We start from the raw sequence: 22,113 nt of genomic DNA on the forward strand, positions 1-22,113 counted from the left end.
AATAGCCTAAAAATCCATTTTATAAATAATCGATCGATTTAACTAAAAATGTTCTACAAAATAAGAACATTTTCAATTGAGGTTAAAAGGAGTTGACAAAAAAAAACAGTACGATTTTAAATATGAATATATTTTATTACAACACAAGTGCGCTAGTGTAAATATCGTATTTCCTAAATTATGTAATAATTAGACAAAGATCATGTTTGGACCATCATTTTGAGCCAATCAAATAGTTCCCTTCTATTAAGGCAAGTACAAATCGAGAGCGCATTTTATACTTATTTATTACTACTTTATACTTCATATTATATAATATTCAAATGTGAAGTTTCTAACAAGAACACATCTTGCAAATATGAACATTATGGACCCTGTCTTAATTCTAAGGAATGTATTAAATTTACCCAAAATAATTTAATTTCAGGCATTTAAATTCACGTGGTAAAAAATAAAATACGGATACGATAAAGACGGTGACATTTTCTAATTAAAATTAATGTTACGTACAATAAAAACGAATGCTCTCGACATATACACGCCCTTATATAAAATCGTAATACTAAAGGCAACCTATAATATAAAATAATTAAGTACATTAAACATAAAAGTACAAAATGGTGTGATAACATAAATACATGAAAACATGATTCCAATACTGATACCTAAAATATAAAATTACGAATATTATAAGAACTAATAAGAATTTCAACATTACAAGTCCATGATTTCATTTTTCTTAAAATAAATCTTCCGAGTTATATAATAACACCTTAAAAATTAAGTCTGTTATATAAAATGTAGGGTATGGTATGCCTCAAGGTAGTCTACTGGGTCCTTTATTATTCATTTTAGTAAATTAGAAATTAATAACCAAACTGAATGTACAAATCAAATTTATATATATATATATATATATATATATATATATATATATATATATATATATATATATATAATATATAAATAACGACACGTATAAACGAATAATAATATTGGATCTTAGTAGTAAAACAAGTACTGTGAACTCGGAAAACTTATATTTGTGTTTTAATACAGCCGTCTAAATGCTGTGTGTTTTCCTATATTCCTTTAATGCCGTTTCTAAAATAATAATTGCCACTATCGTAACTACCTATTACTAAATTTAGCTGTAATCATTCGGGAAGGCTATATTTACAATGATACTTAGCTACAAATTGCATTAGCAAAATCCAGCAATATTGGATATTTTATTCGCAAGTGTAATCCTACAATTTTAAGGCACAAAGCTTATATTTCTTTCGCAATTGGAGATAGCCTAATAGTTTTTCCAACCAAATCTTAGATTTGATTTTTAACTAGTTTCTTTTAGTTAAAAACTTTTCTCGATTTTAAAATCACATAGGATGGATTTTTTTATTCGCTTAAACCTAATGATAATACTCAGCTGTGATCTTGTATGAATATGTAATGTGTATGTTTATAAAGAGTGAAAATTGTATTTTAAATGAAATACATTTTTATTGGCTGGCAACACTGTGTGGTAAACAGCAAGTGTTGCCAGCCAAGAGCACACAGCGCGCTCATTTATTTTCTACTTCTTATAGACAGACTGTACATACATACACATATAACACGGGTAGACAATGAAATAATAGGCTGTGTCAAGCATTTAAAATGCCATACAATGAGTTATTTACTGAGAAGCAAAGTATAAAAATATTCATTATAATCATTTATTCAAAATTTTCTTTAATAAAATTTATGTAATATCAATTCATATCATCTACCCACGAATTAAATATCGAGCTAATTAGAATTGCGAAAAGTGAGCATGTTTGGTCTTACTGTGGATATTTTATCTCTCGAAAACCAGTTATTGATAGCATTAAAATAAATGCCAGAATGGACAGTCCAATACTGAAGCACTGGATAGGAGTCCCATCTTGGCCTCGACAGGCCAGGTTCCAATTTGTCCCGTAGATGTAAGCACTAACATAAATATAGGTAACTTTTGTACTAACACTTTGTATGGATTTTTGTCCGAAATAAAGATTTATTATTATTATTAATTCCACGCTTCTAAAAAACGAACTACTCATTAAAAACATCCAACTTTGTAATTTTTCAATACTAAGCAAGACCACTATCTAAAAAACTTTGATATGCTTCTATACCTTTTCATTTTGGTCCAATTCTACAACTTTTTTAACTACACATCCGGTACCTTACCATTATTTATTTCGAAATAAAACAATACGTCGTTAAGTACAAACATAAATTCGATTCAATACTTTTTATATAAGACAGTGGATGGAATGTGAACATTTTAGGCCTATACGATAAACTCCAAAGAAACTACATATAATAATAATAATGCCATTTTAAAATAGGGAGTGCATCTGGTATGGGCGCCGGCGCCGGCATCGGGTAAGGTGGCCGGCGCCGTCGACAGAGACACTCTGATTTCAAATACATACTAAAAAAAGGCACACAATGAAAATCTTAATATGCAATGTGCAATTAAAAGCTATATAGGGGGGACAGTGAACCGCCTGTCAAGTTACCCTTCATGGATCTTAAACTTAATGGAGTGGTAATAGCGACGAATTTGCACCCATACAATTTAAACAATGTTTATATCATTTCTATAAAAAATAAAAAGTACGTGCATTGATGTGTATACAAATACATTTAGTTTTAGACTTTTAGAATAGGCTAGTTGACAAATTGCTTTGATGACTATTCTAAGGCCCTTATATTAATAGAAACTGACAAAAATAAAATTACACATATTTGGACTCGTCCAAACGCTCTGTACTAAACGACACGAACAAGTGACGTCACAACTTGCTAAAATGTTCGCAAAGAAAGAAATGTTTGTTCGACAGCTACATTAAATATTACGCTTATGGTGATGACTTCATAATAAAAGTTGTTACAAATTTTTAGTTTTTTTTTTACGGTTGAGTTTGTTTTTATAATTTCATACTTTTTGAAAATGGACTTGAACCAACCAACTTGAAATCTCCGTATAATGATCCAGCTGCGTTGTTACAGTCTATGATTTATCATAATGATCCTAAGTATCGATTTTACCTAGATTATACATATTTTATACAATTCTCTGTCCTTGTCAACTACCCTATTAGAATCAATGTGTATACATATCAATGCACATCACTGTACGTTCAGAGGGCACAATTACTATTTAAATAATTCAATGAAAATATAACAATATACCAACAGGCATTTTTATAAATTTGTTGCAAACATCAAAACAATATTTTAGCACCTTTTTGTGGGAAGTTATTGGGAATCGGATTTTTTCAAATTATTTTGACACATCAACTGAATAACAAAACAGGCTTCTTTCTTATTGGCTGTGTTATTGCTAACACTGGTGTCAGATTTTATTCAAGACGCCTAAAGGCATCTGACATGATTTTTAATACCTACCGCCAACTATTTATACGTCGCACTCAAAGTGTACAGGTTTCATAACGATATTTTTCTTCAATCGAACTCGTTAATAGGAGAGCAGACGTTGTATCAGGTGCGTTTAAAAAAAATGATACTACAAATGATTCAAATATATATATTTTTTTAAACGCACCTGTTACGACGTCTGCTTTCCATGCGCTACGAAACATGCGCACAACGCACCACAAATTTCAGCCCCCTAGCGGCGAAACTCTGGCGTTAGCCCCCATTTCACAGATAAGTATTGTATTGCCTTGGGTCTGTTTCACCGCTTGCTGATAAAGTATCTGATAACCTATATGTGACATATCGAACAGATGTTGGACACGTCTAACTGGCAAATTACTTCAGGCAGATTTATCTGGCAGTTAGTTTATCTGTCGGATTACAAAATGATATTTTATAAGTGGTGAAACAGGTCTTAAGTCTATCAAAAACAGTTGAATTAGGCCCTAAAAGACTCACATCATATACTGGAATTAATTTTCAATTCATTTTACGCTTCATATTTAGGCACTATGATGTAAAATTCTAAGTATAGGCCGATTTCATTTAGTAATTGACACGTGACGCGTTCAAATATCAAACTTAAGTCTAATAATAATAAAGCACATAATTGTTCTCACTTATTTAAGCTCGGATATTTAGCATAATCGAGAAAAATGTTTTTTCTCAAGCTAATTTATAGTTAATTGAATTCATTTTCATAAAACTAGTTTCGATTCGAAGTAAACGCACGATGACAAGTATAGTAATTATACTTAAGATACCTATTATTAATAATGCATTAAAAATCTAATATTGTCGGCTGTCGGCTCATTCGCAGAACGTCCACTTCTCAAAACGTCACGTATTCGTTAAGTTTATCTTTCACATAAAGCCTTTTTATCAAATGATCGATTTCGCATTGTCTCTTTTTAAAAATAACGCGAGAGTGAGATAAAAATTTCAATTTTTGAGAAAAATACATAAATGTATTTTATTAACTAGTTGTTCGCCGCGAACTTGGATCTCGCGAGAACACAATAAATTTCTACAAAACTGTGACTATATCAAAAACGACTTAACCGATTTTGTTGCCCCATGAAGTTAAAAATTCCATCAAAATCTTTTATAATCCAAAACCTTTTAAATTTCATCAAAATCAGACCAAAGATTCGTTATCGTGTAAACATACATACATACATACCTTGCTTGCTCCTTGTTTTTGTTTAACTTCCACTTGTTGTAAATAACTTTTAAATAAACGTTAAATAAGCAAATAATAATAGTAATGGATTTTAATGATAATGATTCTATTAAATTTCACTCAAGTGAATCGCGACATCTTGCGCAGCCGCCGTTGTACGATAGCGATCATTTGGGAAACCGGCATTATGAGAAAAATACATTTTACGAACGTCTACTTCTCAAAATGTATCCTACATTGAGAAAAGTAGTCGATCTGCGAACAAGTCACGATTTCAATTGAAATATAAACAAGAATTTGATAAGTACTGTGAAGTTTGTTTGTGAAGGCCTTGTAAGAATAATAAGACTATAGTTATTTCATGTTTTGACAATAATTCCAATTTTTGACAAATTCACTAGTATTTATTAATGTTTTAGATTAATACTTTATGATCAAATATTATTGTGTGTGAGGATCTAAAAGTCTGGGGAGTGACATAGGCTACATTTAGCCGTGAGCGGAGCCGCGAGCAACAACTAGGTGTATCATATTTTAGACCACCAATAATAGCTATTTTCCATTTCATGTATCACCCTTTAAGGTCCGGCCTCATTGCTCCGTCGTTGTATTTCTGCGTTGCTCCGTCGACGGAAGTTAACGCAACGGAGAACGACGGAGTAATGGAGACGGGCCCTTACTCGAGTCATATCCGGATTACCTTATTGTCCGACCGTGAGCTACCCTAACCTATTTACATCTACGCTTTAAGGCTTAGTGGAATGTTACCATTATTGTCTCGCACCATTTGGAATGTTCTAATCTCACAATACTATAGTATGTTTCTATGGTAGACGGAAAAAGGGTAACGACCTTTATGATATGACATCTTTATAATGCCATCACGCTCTTGCAAATTCACTAAAGTCGCAACGGCCGTGTTCTGATGGCGTAGTGTGAGTTTTTGTAAGCTAAGGTTAACTATAAAGATTTTTATGAGATCGAAGCAACTTCGCTTGTTTGCCGCTAAGGGCTCGATTATAACACAAAGTTCATATCACCATTTTTCTCCATTATTTTTAGAATGTTTAACAATTAACAGGTTTCTTAACTTACGAAAAAATCACAATTGAAAGAGTTCAATCCAATGCATCAATCTATAGATTTTTCCTATTAAAAATTTGCTTAAAACCTTCGAAAAAAAATTTAAGAAAATTGATGATATGAACTTCGATTGCGTGAGAATAGGGCCCCAGACGGCGTTGTTTCAATAGAAATCTCCGTTAACGTTTACGTACATAAGAGAGAATTGATATTTGGTCATTGACCTATTTTTCCATCTCAATAAGAAACTGACTTTATCAAATAAGTTTGATTATAAGCTGCTAATTCACCTGCTATGAGTACTCATGTTGTGAAGCTGTAAGATTGGAGCTAGTAAACGCAAGAACTTTTTGATGCTAGGTAAATATATTGGTATCCCTTACATCGGTAGCCCGACCTCTCTTATGCCGGCTCCACACTGTCGTCGAACGGTTTGCTAAACTTTGGCGGATTCTTTGTACATTGCGGTAAATAAAAGCACTCATACTAATTGCGCAATGTTCACTGAGTTCGGCGACAGTGTGGAGCTGGCATTATATATTGCGAGGTGCATACAATTATAACAAGTAGCGACTGTAAAGTTATACCATTCAGTGCGCAAGGAGAGGTGGACAGGTGAAAGGGATAGCAATACATACATGTCAGTTACCAAACAAAATTTTGACTTTTGTGTTATGCCTATCACAACATCAGCGCCCCTAGCTGAATTAGCCCCCATTAATTATTTATTAGTTTACGCGTTTCTATTGTATGAGCGAAACGCAAGATATGACGAAGTGTACAACTCTCTCTGTCTACGGCTATACATTAATCCCGTACGAGTGTACATAGTGTATATATGTTACGGCTAAACCATGAAGTGTCTGCACTTCGGGGTTTAGCTGTAACATCTATACTAGAGAAGCTGAAAAGGTATGACTTCTATACTTTTCTGTGTCTACACATGATTCCTGTATTTATTCAGAAGCTGCTGTATGTACTAGAGATGCAGAACCTGGCCGTCATCTTTGGCCGCGTGGGGGAAGTGGGGGGATGGGGGGGAGGGCTGGGGTTCGAGGGTTACCGCTGTGAGGTCCACTATCTCGTCTTGTTCGTCTTGGTCGAATCTGGAACAAAATCGTTGATGTTGTGTGCGCAGTGCGATTTCGATATTTACATATCATCGTCGAATCGATTCGCTAACTAATCACAACAACACGGCAATGTGATTGGTTCGTTGCGTTTCACATCGAATCGATTCGATGGTGAGATGTGAATGCAAAACCGCACTTCGGCCCTTGATTAATCATAACATAATCTCGATCGCAAGAAATCGAAATATACATAATTGTATTCGAGATATAATAATTTGATATAAATAATTGTTACGGTATATAGCTTAAGTATTATTGTTTTTTGCATTACTATGATTGAAGTAAGCAATAAAATCTGTAGTTCCTCGTACAGCATGTATTCCGAATGAAATACATTAGCGATAAAACATATTACCAAAAGCGGCAAGAAGTGACAGTTCACAAACTAAAAAGGAAAATTAAACGAGAACATAAGAAAGAGAGAGACAGCACGATATACCGCTGCCCTCATCAGGTTCCCTGCTGCCACGCTTCATTGTGCGACCACAGCTGTAACAACGTCTGCACAAGAGAGAGAGAGAGCATGATATCTGTCACGTCTGTATGAGAGAGAAAGGCAGCACGATCCTCGTCACAGCTATAACAACGACTGTATGAGAAAGAGAGAGCACAATATACCTTTTCTTGTCACATCTATAAAAAGTCTTTATGAAAAAGAGAGAGCATGATATACCTCTCCTCGTCACATCTATAAAACGTCTGTATGAAATAGAGAGAGAACGAAATATTGGTCCAATGCCTGTATGAGAGAGAGAGCGAGGCAGCACTATATATCTGTCCTCGTCACTGCTTTAACGTCTGTATGAGAGAGAGAGGATACGATATATCTCTCACAGCTATAAAATTTATGTATGAGAAAGAGGGCGCGATATATTTGTCTAACGTTTGTGAGAGAGTGAGAGAGAGAGAGTGAGTGAAAGTGAGAGAGAGTGAGAGAGAGAGCGAGAGACAGCACGAGATACCTGTCGTCGTCGGTCTCGCTGGCGCGGTCGGCGGGCGCGGCGGGCGCGGCCGCGCGCTGGTTGGCGGGCCGCACCGTCACGATCAGGTTGGACGAGTTCGCCACCATCATGTCCGTCACCTGCGGGGAAATCACACAGATCGAGCTGGCCCCAAAGTAAGTTCGAGACTTGTGTTATGGGATACTAACTCAACGATACTATGTTCTATAACAAATACATACATACGAGTCCTGGGCCAATCAGAAAAATATCATTTTCCATCATGACCCGAGCGGAGATCGAACCCGGGACCTCTCGGTTCAGAGGCGAGCACTTTACCACTGCGCCACCGAGGTCGTCAACAATACAACCAAGTAGGATTGTCAAAAAATATATACTTATAAAAAGTTATACAGGATATCAAATACAAAACCTCCTAAAGACTACTTGGGTACATCAAAACAAGCAACTTTTATTCTACGACTTTTCGTGATTAGTAGTTTTTTTTTTCATATAAAAAAAAACAATCTAATTTGCGATTGTACACATCTTAACTCTATGTAATAGCCAAGCAACACGAGACAGTACAGCAGCGTTATGTAGCGGAATCGAACATACAGCTAACGTTTTATAGAAACAACATTCAAAATAAAAAGGGATTTTTTTGTATTTATTACATTTAGACAAATGTCGTAGAACAAAAAATGTTAGTATCTATTTACCTTATACGCATTTGGAAGGTTATGCGTTAGATACCAGTAAGCCTGTATGTATAAAATGTACGTAAACTTGACCACGTACATTTTGTATATATAACTTTACATAAGTAAATATAGATTTTTTGACAATCCTATAATATAAATGCGAAAGTTTGTGAGGATGTATAATGTGTATGTATGAATATTTGTTACTCTTTCTCAATCAACTAGACCGATTGGTATGAAATTTGTTACACAGACCTGGAATAATACATCCAGTACTTATTATGCTGAAATTCCCACGAGTGAAAGCCAGTATTTTTATAATAAAACGAAACAGCAAAATTTAAAAATATATATATATGACAGCTCTTTCTGTACATAATGCATACTAATATTACCTATAAATGCGAAACTCTGTCTGTTCCGCTTTCACGGCTAAACAGTTGGACCGATTTTGATGAAATTTGGTATGCATGTTGTTAAAGACCCCCGTTCTAATTTAGGCTACTTTTCTTTTCTAAAACCAACCCTAAGAGACTATAATGAGAGGTGAAAGTTTGTATGAAAGTCATGTTGAAAAGACGAACAAAACGATTACACACAAAAATATTTGTCCTAGAAAATATTTTTTTATTAATCACAAAAAATACAATTATGCTGTCAGAAGTAACTATTCTACGCTGACGAAGTCGTGGGTGAACTGCTAGTAAATTATACAATTAACTTCTCCAGGAATAACACTTTATTTTGGTGAAATTCGCTCTATAGTCGAGTTTATCGCGTGCAGACCGACAGATAGACGTGACAGGGGCACTTATTTTATAATACGACGACCACCGTGGCCTAATGGTCATCATGCCGGACTGCTACACTGGAGATCCCGGATTCGATCCCCGGTCAGGTCAACAGGGAAAATGATCTTTTTCAGATTATCCCTCCCTATATATTTATTATCTATTTATTTAATATGTAAGGGTAAAACACGAACCTGATCTAAAGTCTTATTCGAGACATCGATCCCGTTAACTTCCAGGACCTCATCATTGACACCCAGCAAGCCCGTGGACTCCGCCAGCCCTCCGGGCACGAGCCGTGATATGAAGATTCCGGGCGAGCGCTCCACACCATTCGGAGTTACCCTCACTGATGTACCGTCCCTGTAACATATAGAATTTATTGTATACAGTCTGCCTACTTTTTGAACTACTTATACAAATTTCCTGACAGAATCGCACAAGCGATTATATTTACTAACTTTTAAATTAATTGTTCAAAAATTAGTACATTATAATCTTATGAACTTAAAACCTAGCGAAGATACTAAATTTTTACAAAATTATGAATATTTCAAAAACGACTTAAACGATTTTGTTGCACCATGAACTTCTACTGTCAGATCCTACATACCTTTTAAATTTCATCAAAATCAGACCAACGGTTCGAAAGTTATCCCGTTACAAACACATATATATATATATAAAAAAGTATTTTAGCCCCAAGTTGATTTGTAGACCTCGCTCGCTAAAGTGTTATCAGAGTCTAAAAAAAATATGGGTTAGTTAAGCAATTAGGTCAAAAATCGCACTGATATTTAATTACCTATGCACGATACAACCAAGAATAGGCACAATATCTCGTGTACCACCGTAGGCTGGCTTCACCATTAGCAGACTAGTTGCAACAAACTGAGACCGGCTGCACCTTGGTATAGCCGCACTACGGGGTTTAGGCGTAAAATCTATCACTACTTTGCCATTGTAAAACTTAATTTGATAAAAATATCGTAAAAAATTACACGAGGACAAATTTCAGAAGGCAATGTGAAAAATTCGCTTCGAAGTTGAAACGCAGCGAACCAATCACATTGCGCTATGGTTGTCGTCGCTTCACAATGGCGCACTGTGATTGGTCAGCTGCGTATCACTGCGAATCGGCTCGATGGTGATATGTAAATAGCAAACGCACTACGCACACTCTTTACGAAGAAAAAGTAACGATTATGTAAAAATCTTACCTAATAAAAAATCCTAAAGGTCGATCTGAGCCGTGTTTCAATAATTTAACTCTTCTACACGTCTCTGGCACTATGTCCACGTCTATGATCGCTGATACCTATAAAAAAGATTAAAACTCTAGAAAAACTACTTATAACAAAAAAAAAAAAAAACTAAAAATAAATGGAATTGGGCTGGGCACCTGGCTAGAAGGAACGATGGAAGGTGGAGTAAAGCTGTAACTGAGTGGTACCCCAGAACTGGAAAACGGAGCGTAGGACATCCGGCGGGTAGACGGGTCGATTATGTAAACGAAATTGCTGGCAACAACTGGAAGGGGATGGCCCAGGACAGAGATGGTTGGCGTAAACGGAAGGAGCCCTATGCCCAGCGGTGGGTAACGGTGGGCAGATGAAATTACATTTATGAAAGAATATTGTTCTTTTATCTTTCCCTTCTAGCTTGTACTTTCTCTTCCCTTCCGCGAATGCGCGAGTTCCTCACGCAGTCGAGTTGCGCGGCACCACACATCCTACGGAGCATTGTCATCTCCGTGACTCACAGCTCCCTTTTGTGTCGTTCACGCTCCGGCCTGTGACCACTTACCATTCTAAAATCATGTGGGTTCGATATAGCTAATCCTTTGTTCTTTGCCGGCGTTCCGCTGAGTATAGAAGAGATAATGTTGCGCGGGCGCATCGTACCGTATCCATTTAGCTCTTCCAAACTGTCCCCTGAAATTAAAAAAAAAATTCTTGTAATTCTTGATTTATTTCTTCAGGGTTCATGTTTGTATATATGAGTTTCTTTATGCTAACTAATATTATAGAAAGTAAGTTTGTTACCTTATCATGCTCTATCTACTCAACTAATCTTCTTGAAATTCTACAGTTTGAAGTACGGAGAAGGACATACCTAGGGGTACGGAGCAGTTATTTTTCCGGGATGAAAGCCGGAAAGCCGCGGACAAAAGCTAGTTCCACCATAATTCTTAAACGGCTAATCGTAGCATAAACATTTCCATTCAAAAAGTTAAGTAAGACGCAATACTTAAAAAGGGTTAAAACACAGATTCCCACGACTCAGGAATTCAATTCACGCTCATAGTACTAGAGCAACTTCATTACTAATACGGCCTTATTATAGTTGAGTCATTCAACTAATTACGTTCACCATTAATATCCTTGCAGTTACTTGGCACAACGGGAAGCAACTTTGTCTTGTCCTGTGCTAGATTTAAAAAGGAAGTTGTAATTGTTGAAATGTATATTGATTGAAGATATATTTATGCTGTATGTTAGTAATAGTAGTGTGATATATTTATGTATTTATGTTGTATGTTAGTAATAGGTCAACTTGCTCACGCGTCAACTCGATCTTTTATTAAAAGTTTTTTTTTTGTTTGGTTAATTATATATATATTTTCCTTTCATCAGCACTTGATCACAATCATAATATGTTTCAGTATACCTTTTGACCATGTACTTTATTGTGTACTTACATTGTTATATTACTGATAAAAAAATATACATACATTTATATTTAAGCCCTTCTGGCATAATAGGGACCAACACTGTTTGAATGAGTTTCTTTCGGCATTTGTTCTCAGCAGTGGTCGTTCCGAAATGCTAGCAGTTTGTAGCTTTGGTAAACATCATTTAATTTAGAATATGACGTGAAAAAGTGCCTGTGAAGGCCTAATTTCTGAATAAATTATTTGATTTTGATTTGATTTAATATGCAATGGTACAGGTATTATTTGAGTATAGGAATTTAAGAAAATATAAATTTATATCCATACTAAGATCAGTATATGAGAATCGCTTATGATTATTGTTTTAAATCTGGTTATTTTCTAAGAAATATAACAAAGTTATGAAAATCGAGCCGACCAGGGGGGGGTAATACCATCTCTTAATGCGATCCGATAGTGATCCGATGCGATAATGAAAGAGTAACAAATATACACACATACATCCTCACAAACTTTCGCATTTAGGTACTTTCGTATTATTGTAAGTTTGTTTGTTACCTCTTCACGCAATCTGCTGAACCAAAGCATCTTTAAATTTTGCACACATATTGTTTGAAGTATGGAGAAGGAAATAGGGTGCTTTTCATTCATCATGCTCCCGTAGTACATTCACGCGGGCGACGCCGCGGTCAAAAGCTAGTAGGTACTTCATATTTGAAGTCACATCCGTTAGCACATCAATACGAGTGGTGCGCCGCATTAGCGGTGCGTCGTCGACCGTGAAGAAAGGTTGAACACACGTGTTATTGCGAGTCTTATAATGTAAGCGGACAGCGATTTATAGACACCGTACAGTCAACAGCACATCAAGCTACCTTGCATGAACCTCTATGGTGCGGTAACAGCGGCGAGTTTGCAATGAATTTGGGTAGGTTATGTTGATGTGCTGTTGACTGTACGAAACAATTTAGATGTATGGTTAAAATAAATGAATAAAATGTACGCTTTTCTATGCCTCATTAGTCACTCGCTTCTGTCTGAATGGTCCGAAAGAATTTACGTTATCCAATCATTACATAGTATAAAACACTACTTTCCGCTGTTCTGTCTGTACGTGTGCGCTTAGATCGTTAAAATTTTGATGCGTATTTTTTTTATAAATAGAGTGATTCACGAAGAAAGTTTAGATGTATGATTTATTATGGTTTTACCAGAGCGAAGCCGGGACGGGACGCTAGTGCCTCATAAGATAGTCGCTTCTGTTTAGTCCTGAAATTCTGTACTGAAGGGACAAACTCAAATTGCTGGCTTATTGTCGACATGCTTTTCTACGCCAATAAAATATTCCATCGCAAAATATTTTAATTAATATCTACGACTATCTATCGACTTTATGAGAGACTCTAAATGAAAGTATTTTGTAGACAGTTATAATATTGACAGCTAACCACAGATTAAATATAGAGGGACCCTGTGCATCAACTTGTGCACTGCTACAATGAAAGGTGCACGTCGTCACGTAAAGTTCGTTTACCGTTCGGAAAAAGACGGAGCTACGGCACCGATTACCCCACTCGTCTGCCTTAGCCCCGCGTAAGGTTACAAAACTTTTTACAGAGATGACAAATGGCGTTATCCTTGTGTTTTGCTTCGTGCTGCTACTGGTGTGATAAATTTAGGGGTCTCTGCAATCTGTAGTAAAATACGGTACCAAGTCAGTTTATGACTTGGTACCGTATTTTATTCTATTTGCAGTAGTCTCGTGTCACGGTCACGGCTCGTCTGTGAGTTACACGAGAGAAGGCTACTATAGCGGGTGTACCCACTAAACTAGTTAGTTGTATTCTGTATGTGTATGTATGTTCTGTAGACAATGAAGGTTCGCATAAGAGTACATATTCAAAAAATAAAAAATAGTTCTTGACGACATCACGCCAGATGTCGTCAAGGATGATATGCGTGCCAACGGTCTGGGGACAACTAGCGATGCCGACGACCGTGCGAAGTGGAGACGAAAAAGTAGGAAAGCGGTCCCTGGCCATCGACACTCAACGGCTAAGGAAGAAACCGGGAATACGCTCAAATGAGAGCGAGAGATCAAAAAATAAAAAAATCTGGAGAAAGAATTCCTGACCTGATTTTCATTCTGAAACGCTGAAGGTTTGCTGTTTAATATTATACATCAAGATAGTAAAGCCAAGCGTTTTAGACGAGTCGTAATTATCGTACATACGAGTATATGTCATAGTTACATGACATTTTTGTAAAAAACGTAGATTTTTATAATTCGCGCCCCACATTTCCATTCGAAAGTTCGTTTTTCGTTCGTCTTTCCCGTATTATCTTCAACTTCATTGTAAATATGTATTTGGATCTAGCTTGTTGCCCGCGGCTACGTTCGCGTAAATTTCCCACTGAAACAGTTATTTTTACGGGATGAAAGGTATGTACTCCTCCACACTTCAAACTACACAAATGCAAATTTTCAAGAAGATTGTTTGAGTTGAAAGAGCGTGAAGACGTAACAAACAAACTTACTTTTGCATTTATAATATTAGTTATTAGTTTGGATTAGGATTTATATTTTCCTTTGTAAATAGCTTTGTTCAAATTTAAGCTCTCATAAAACAGTTAAATATAAAAACGTCACACAATTGCGCTAAAGCGGAACTATATCACAGAAAAATTTACACAGCAGTGATCATACACACAAATATGTATGTTCAATGTAAACAAGACTTTATAAACGAACACATAAAGTATAAAATGGACATATTGTTGACATGTGATGGGCAGTCAGCGTAACGCATTTCTAATTAGATTTGTGCAATGGACACGTTAGTTGGACGCAGAATATTATATACTAATTATACCTTACGGGTTTGCTCGCATGGCTATTTAAGGATCTTATCACGGGGTAGACAGAGCCTTGGGTTGCGAAACTAGAAGGCTACATTTAGCTGTAAGGCAGGCTTATGAGATGAAACTACAGTTTACAGCCTTTTCCCTTGATTGACTTTTACAATTTGCGCGATAAAAGAAGCAGCTGGAAAATTATGTTTGTCCTTCGCTCTTAGACCACCGAAAATATGATATCCATAGGCATGTTTGTAATGAATAAACTCAAAAACTGCTGGGCCGATTTTGATGAAATTTGACACAGAGACAGACGAAACCTATTCGAGTAACATAGGCTACATTTTTCATTAAGGTTTTACCCGAGCGAAGCCGGGACGGACTTCTAGTTAGTATGTAAAATTCTAAAAAAATTACCTCCCTCTGGCCACGTGGTCAGTCTTCCTCTGTCCTACCGATCGGACTATGAACTTTTTTCCTCATTATTATTATTTTTTCATTATTATTATATTAACTACAAGGTTGCCTATGGTAATAATAAATAAATAAATATATTAGGACAAATCACACAGATTAAGCTATCCCCAAAGTTCGAGACTTGTGTGTTATGGGATACTAACTCAACGATACTATATTTTATAAAAAATACATATATAGATAAACATCCAAGACCCGGGTCAATCAGAAAAAGATCATTTTCCATCATGACCCGACCGGGGATCGAACCCGGGATGGACATCTCGGTTCAAGAACTTTACCACTGCGCCACCGACGTGGTCAAAATGATAATCCTGGATCTGGCAACCCTACGCCCGGCACATCTTTAAATGGGACCACGAAAATATTAATATTTCAAAGTGTACACAATGGTCTATTATGTTTTTATCCCACGACGCAAAAAGAGGGGTGTTATAAGTTTGCTGTCTATCTGTGTACGTGGTGCCGTAGCTCATCAACGGGTGAACCGATTTGGATGGGGTTTTTTTTTTATTCAATAGCAAATTTTTATGCGGTGGTTCTTAGATATGTTTGATCAAAATCGGTTCCAAAGTTGTAGTGAAATGAATATTGAAAGTCGGGGTTTTTTTTAATTTGTCTAACAGATATACTTGTTGCACTTTCGACTTTATACGAGGCGATTGTATAGAAAGCACAAACATTTTCAAGCTTAGGTATCTATTAAAATAAAAAAATAAAAATATTTATTTTCGGACAATATTAAGTTCACATGTAAATGGTAGTAAAAACCATTGGAAAATATTATTTTCCGTGGTCCATTTGAACCGGATACGTAAACTGTACCACGGGCATAAAGAGCCTATAACATGGAATATGATTTAAGAAATGTTTGTATGTCTCTCTGTCCGTCCGTTATGTAGCTTTCTACAAAAGTCTGCTAGTTTTCCTTAATAGATCTGTGGCGAAACACAAACAATTGACAATAACCACCATCTTAAATGGATAATTTATTATTGGTCCTTGGCCTGCCATTGTAATCTAGTCATCTGATTAATTAAGACGTCTGATTGGTGGATCGACTTTAGCACTGTGTTTTATTTTACATTTGCTAAGAAAATAATTATTTGGGTTATAATTTTACAAATAGAGTATTTTGTATATAGTATAAATAGTATTTTTTAAACGGGTTCGCGACGTCACAGCCCAGAATGATACGCGAAGATGAAGGAGAGAAGGGATATAGAATAATACTATATCAAGGCTATATAGCAGGGTTCGCGCCAGCCAGCTTTGGCTTTTTTTATAAATAACAGGCAAAGATAAGAAAAATTAGGATGACATTTAAATATCATTCATAAACTATCCCTATTCACATGTTTTCCTATATAATATTTTGAATTTGTTTGAGGAATTCTTTTCGTCAAAAGGAAAATTAGGAACAAGATTTAAGATCCATCCATACCAATATTATAAGATCGATTTCACGGCTAAACCGATGGACCGATTTTGATGAAATTTGGAATAGATATAATAAATAAATTTTGAGCACATAATTCAACATACACCAATATTCCATATAAGTTTCCTTACTTAGTATTAAGTTTTACCTTATTTATATTTTAAACTTATTGTTTTGTTTGTTTTATTTATGGCATCAGCGGTAGACCAGCGCCGTGGCTCACATCACTCATATGCTGAATTGCCGACCGGAGACCGTATTGTCTCAAGCATTACATTTATTTTTATTTGTACTGGGCTAACATATTAGTACATATTAATATTAATATGTTTGATCAAATAAACGTTTTTACTTTCTTTCTTATATAGTTAAAGTGTTCAAGGACTACTGTTTTTTTTTTTAATTTCCGCCAAAAACCAGAAATGAGGATAAAGATTTGTATGACAAACGCACCTGATGTAACAGATAATAAATTAAATCATAAGTTTATATATGATCAAAGTAATTAATCCTTTGCATTAAGGACTAAAGATCACTAAATAGAAATCGTTAAACTAGTATGGGAGTGGCTCATTCTATGCAAATCCAATAACAATAAGTATATTTTATGTATAGTGTGTACATCCGTAAGTATAGTAAGTAGATACTTCTATGGGATATGCCGCCATTGTTACGTATGCGATTATGGGTTGTGTGCTAAATTGCAGTTATATATATATATATATATATATATATATATATATATATAGTGGTGATATACATAGAGATGCGTTTTGTACGTCAATAACGGGGAGGACAGAGTCTGAGGCTTGTAGTGCAAATGTCACTAAATAAAAAAAAAAGATAATTTCTGGTTTGCCGAGTCCACACATCAAATAAATACATACTAATATTATAAAGGGAAAAGATTTGTGTTTTAGTTTTTTTTTATGAATAAACTTTCAAAAACAACTGGTTTTTGGTTGGTGAGTGAAGCTTGTATTAAATTAGCTTACCTTTCCTCTGGATAATGACTCTGAGTAGCGGCCTCGCTGTGAGTAGCGCCCTCGCCAGGTTATCATCGTTATTGATCGGCAGAAGGTCTCCGTCCCTTGGATCTGTATACGATATGAGGAATGCCACGTCATGGAGTCTGTGGAGTTTCTCTATTAGCGCTTTGAAGTCCTCATATTTCAGTTTTTCCGTCCGACTTAGTGAAAATCTCCGGAATTCCGCATCAAACTGTAAGAGAATTAATGTTTATGAGCATACCAGCGAGTTCATAATCAAGTTGTCGCCATTACCGAAATTGGTCAGAAATGTTCATCACCACATTGGAAAATTGGAAAATTTCGTTTTTTATAAAACCTTGTAACTACTTTATGATAGTAAGATAATATGGCATCAGGCAAATATTTACTACAAGTGTACATAATCTCTCCCTTATCTATTGAGCCTGATGAAGGCCTGTTTACATTATATACTTGAATTTAAAAAAAAAGTTAATTCTAATATTATAAATTTGATAGTATGTCTGTTTGTTTGTTTGTTACCTCTTCACATTGTATCTACTGGACCAATCTTCTTGAAATTTTGCATACATGTAGTTTGAAGTATGAAGAATACCTTTTATCCCGAAAAAGAACTGCTTCCGTAGGAAATCACACGGGCGAAGCAGTGGGCAAAAGCTACTATTATAACAAATAAGCATAGGGTGTTTCTCAGAGCGTTTTGACCACAGTAATGGTGCTGTCATAAAAAATTTTCAAATTCTAACAAAGACAAAGGTTAATAGTTGACACAGTATACTTACTAAAATACCCTTTATTTACATTTTAAGAAATATGTTTTATGTGTTATTTTTGTATATACTATATTGTAATGCACAGTCACTGTTTCTATGAGCTGTTATGTTGAACACCCAGTACTTAACCACAACTCAAGGTACTGGTCACTGCAAATGTTGATTCCATATTGCCGCAACACAGTTTTTTACTAGTGCTGAGGCTGGCTGTCAATATCTGCTGTTACCACTTGCAAAGAAGTTATTGTTTTAACATGCCATAATATGTATTACATGTAAGTAAGTGGTTGTTTGAACAAAGAAAGTTTCTATTATGTTTCTCCTTTTTTGGAATTCACGGCACAAAGTCCGGGCCTTTGAAAGGCTTGTATGGGGATACAGATCCAATATGTAGAGGTCCTAAGGTTTTGATGTTATTATTATTATTTTACTATTTAAAATAAATTTGGTCAGATGGACTTCCGTAAAAATCTAAAAGGATGGGGTTTAAAACAGAGTAGAACAGTATGGAAAAAGATCTTTAGACAATTTATTAGCTTTTTTAGAAATAGTATGTTTGCCTGCCTGACATTTCTGGCACCCTGTCATTTTTGTAACCTATTATGATCCAAATGAGTTTTTCTGTTTGATTGCTGTGAATGAACCAGAAAGGTAATTTTTATCCCTTCGAAATGTATTAATACAAATCAAAAAAGTGAATGATTTATTTCAAGACCACATAATTTTATCAGATGTTTTTCGACAGCTCGATTTAAACCCACATCGACCCACGGAATTCAGTAAGAATAACATGAAGACGAGTAAGGAGTTAATGGTTTATTACTTTAACGAGAAATCTAGGCTAATAAGCTTGCGTGTCTCAAATAAAACAAGGAAATTATAAATCGGTTACTCACTTTGGTTTTGACTTCAACACTTTGGCTGTCAATTCTTGCTGCTATTTTGTTTTTCGACATTTCGATTTCATTTATTTAAAATCACTTAAATGTATAAATCCTAACACTAATATAACAGGCACTTTACTTCACACACAGCATTATAAAATATCAAAAATATTTTAATTAAAAACGACGTGATCGACGTTGTTCAACTCTCGCGTCGTAAATTTCATCAGTTTGTTTTCTATTGGGACATTTTTGTAGTATTAGTAATATTTGACCAATGGCGTGATAGTAATTTAGGAAATAATCATTTTCATTGGTGGAAGTGTCCTACATTGTATTATTAATTTTGAGACATAGAAAACAATTTGAGTTGAGTTGTCAAAAATGTTTCATTCATTCTGTTTTCGGCACTTTTCGGCGCATTCAGAAAAATATATTTCAGTTTTTTGTGACAATTAGCAGTGAGTTTTATTTTTTCAAATTCTTGAGATTATTCATAAATAGCAGTTTGCCCGCGTCTTCGTCCGCTCTCGGGAATAGTATTTTTTTCGAATTAAATTAGAAAAGGGAATATTGGGATATGTAGTTTAAATAGGGCATATTACGCAAAACTCTGCGCAGATGGCGCTACTGTTACAACTAGGGTTAACAAACATTGCCAATGGAGGTAAAAACGCCGATTTTCAATATTGTTGCAGATTTACGTCCAAAATATCTCCTACGCAATCATAGTGCGAGTTTAAAGAAAAAAGGAAGGATTTAGTGGATTATCCTGAAAATAATAACACTACTTTAGGTTATGTTCTGCATTATTTGGTCAACTGTGGTCATAAACTGTTATAAACTTAATTTTGACTGACGATCTTATCTGTATAAGTCAATATTTTAATGAGTCTTCACGTGTGAAGTGTTCTTGTTTTCGACCGTTTACTGGCTCGAAAATTTTACAGCGTGAGGCGTATCCCATAGTTTTCGAATATTTTTATCTTATGGCAAACGATTTTTCCTAATATTTCGGCACCCGAATATGCTACACTGTTGTATATTTTTAAAAGGAATGCTTACAGGATTAATAAAGTACTCTAAAATAAACTTTTTAATCGACTTATCGACTTAGCAAAAGCCGGTAGAGCTTTTTTGTACCTAACATACAGTGCTGCACTCTGGCGGGATAAATGCGCAGTAATACCCCCTATGCAAATATTCATAGCGCATTCAAAATACACATAGCGCCATCTAGTATTTTTATTGCAAAGTTTATTTTATTAGCATTTAACGCCACCTATAATAGAAGGTATATATTTTTCGCAAATCCCACGGGAACAATAGCTTTTTCCGGGACGAAAGTTGTTCTATGTCCTTCTCCATATTCATAATTTTATGCGAAATTTCAAGAAGATTGGTCGAGTCTTAGGGTTGAGTTGATAACGCGTGAAAAGGTAACAAATTTTCGCGTTTATATTATTGGTTTGGATTGGGATGGGATTAGAATACTTATCCTATGTTTTATTTCAGATTTCAACAATATTTCGCAAATGCATTTTATAAAAAAAAATTCAAAACAATATATATTTTATCTGCCTGTTCATTTATCGCACTGCTTGGCAAAGGGCTCCCCTTCATCAAAAATACCCTAGCCTGATCTTTTTGGTTGAAACCTGGATTTGGGGGCCAAAAATAATTGGCAGCCCTAGGTCAGCATGAACGAAGTCAATGTCAAAATGTCAATGTCATTTATTTTCAAAATTCCAATCCATCCATCCAATCCACCTCCTTTTCATCAATGAAAGCAGCAAACAAAATAAATAAATAAAGCACAATAACGTAAATATATTTTTTAAAATAGAAACTTTACAAATAAAAATATGACGAAATTAATCAATAAAGATGCGGAACGCATGAACCCTTGTTTGAAGGTAAATAAGAAATCAAAATACGTTCATGGAATTTCAAGTTTTTAAAAAACAAAATATTATGTAACATTAAATACTATATTTTGTTTTTAGGAACAAGAACAATCGTATCGTTGTTTAGATAAAAATGGGTTCGATCAGGAAAAGTGTCAAGAACATTTTGATAACTATAATACATGCAAAAAATTTTGGGTAAGTGCGATTCAACTTTCCGGATTCTAATATACTAATGTCGTATACAACATAATTATCAAAGCCTCGTGTATGAAGGGGCTAACATAAAGAAATAAACTCCTGAAATGATGCAACATAGAGCTAGATCCTTCTCCATCTTATTTATATAAATTCCTTTTTACACAGGGCAGTGTATACCAAGATAGAAGGGCGAAAAAAATTTATCCCTATTTACCAGATGTCGAAGACAGAGAGAAGATAAAAACAGATTACTTTGGTAAAATAAGAGGAAATTGAAATACATAAAATCGGTAACTGATTTCTGAGTAGCAATTGCACTCAAAATATATATAAAAAAAAAATATTTAATATTAGAACATACATTATTCTTATTATTAAATAATATATAAGTAGTTCAAATGCTTTTTATTTACATGCCATATTCTTATTTCCCATGGTTGAGTGCCTTAGCTATTACGTGGAATGAAACATAACATACACAACTTTCTGGGCAATATTAATGTAGTGGTTTGCAATTACCTTCTTCACTTTTCACACACTAGTAGTAGTTTGTAGCTTTTTAAAAAAATATTCTATAAAATGTT

General features: G+C 35.0%; 2 protein-coding genes across 2 annotated transcripts; one reads left to right on the forward strand and one right to left on the reverse strand.

Moving 5' to 3' along the window:
- Nucleotides 1-109: 109 nt before the first annotated feature.
- On the reverse strand, nucleotides 110-19,697 carry par-6. Its single transcript, XM_053762054.2, has 7 exons — nucleotides 19,434-19,697; nucleotides 17,750-17,975; nucleotides 11,113-11,240; nucleotides 10,527-10,624; nucleotides 9,501-9,669; nucleotides 7,833-7,951; nucleotides 110-6,843 (listed from the first exon to the last, which is right to left on the reverse strand). Exons 1-7 carry the CDS (start codon nucleotides 19,491-19,493, stop codon nucleotides 6,717-6,719), a joined length of 927 nt encoding a protein of 308 aa, XP_053618029.1. The 5' UTR covers nucleotides 19,494-19,697; the 3' UTR covers nucleotides 110-6,716.
- Nucleotides 19,698-21,150: 1,453 nt separating this feature from the next.
- Nucleotides 21,151-21,922, forward strand: LOC128679668 (uncharacterized protein). The gene is made up of 3 exons (XM_053762055.1): nucleotides 21,151-21,337; nucleotides 21,428-21,526; nucleotides 21,695-21,922. Exons 1-3 carry the CDS (start codon nucleotides 21,287-21,289, stop codon nucleotides 21,803-21,805), a joined length of 261 nt encoding a protein of 86 aa, XP_053618030.1. The 5' UTR covers nucleotides 21,151-21,286; the 3' UTR covers nucleotides 21,806-21,922.
- Nucleotides 21,923-22,113: the final 191 nt, after the last annotated feature.

This window comes from Plodia interpunctella, chromosome 22 (genome assembly GCF_027563975.2).
Source record: "Plodia interpunctella isolate USDA-ARS_2022_Savannah chromosome 22, ilPloInte3.2, whole genome shotgun sequence".
In the NCBI taxonomy this organism is placed as follows: Eukaryota; Metazoa; Arthropoda; class Insecta; order Lepidoptera; family Pyralidae; genus Plodia; species Plodia interpunctella.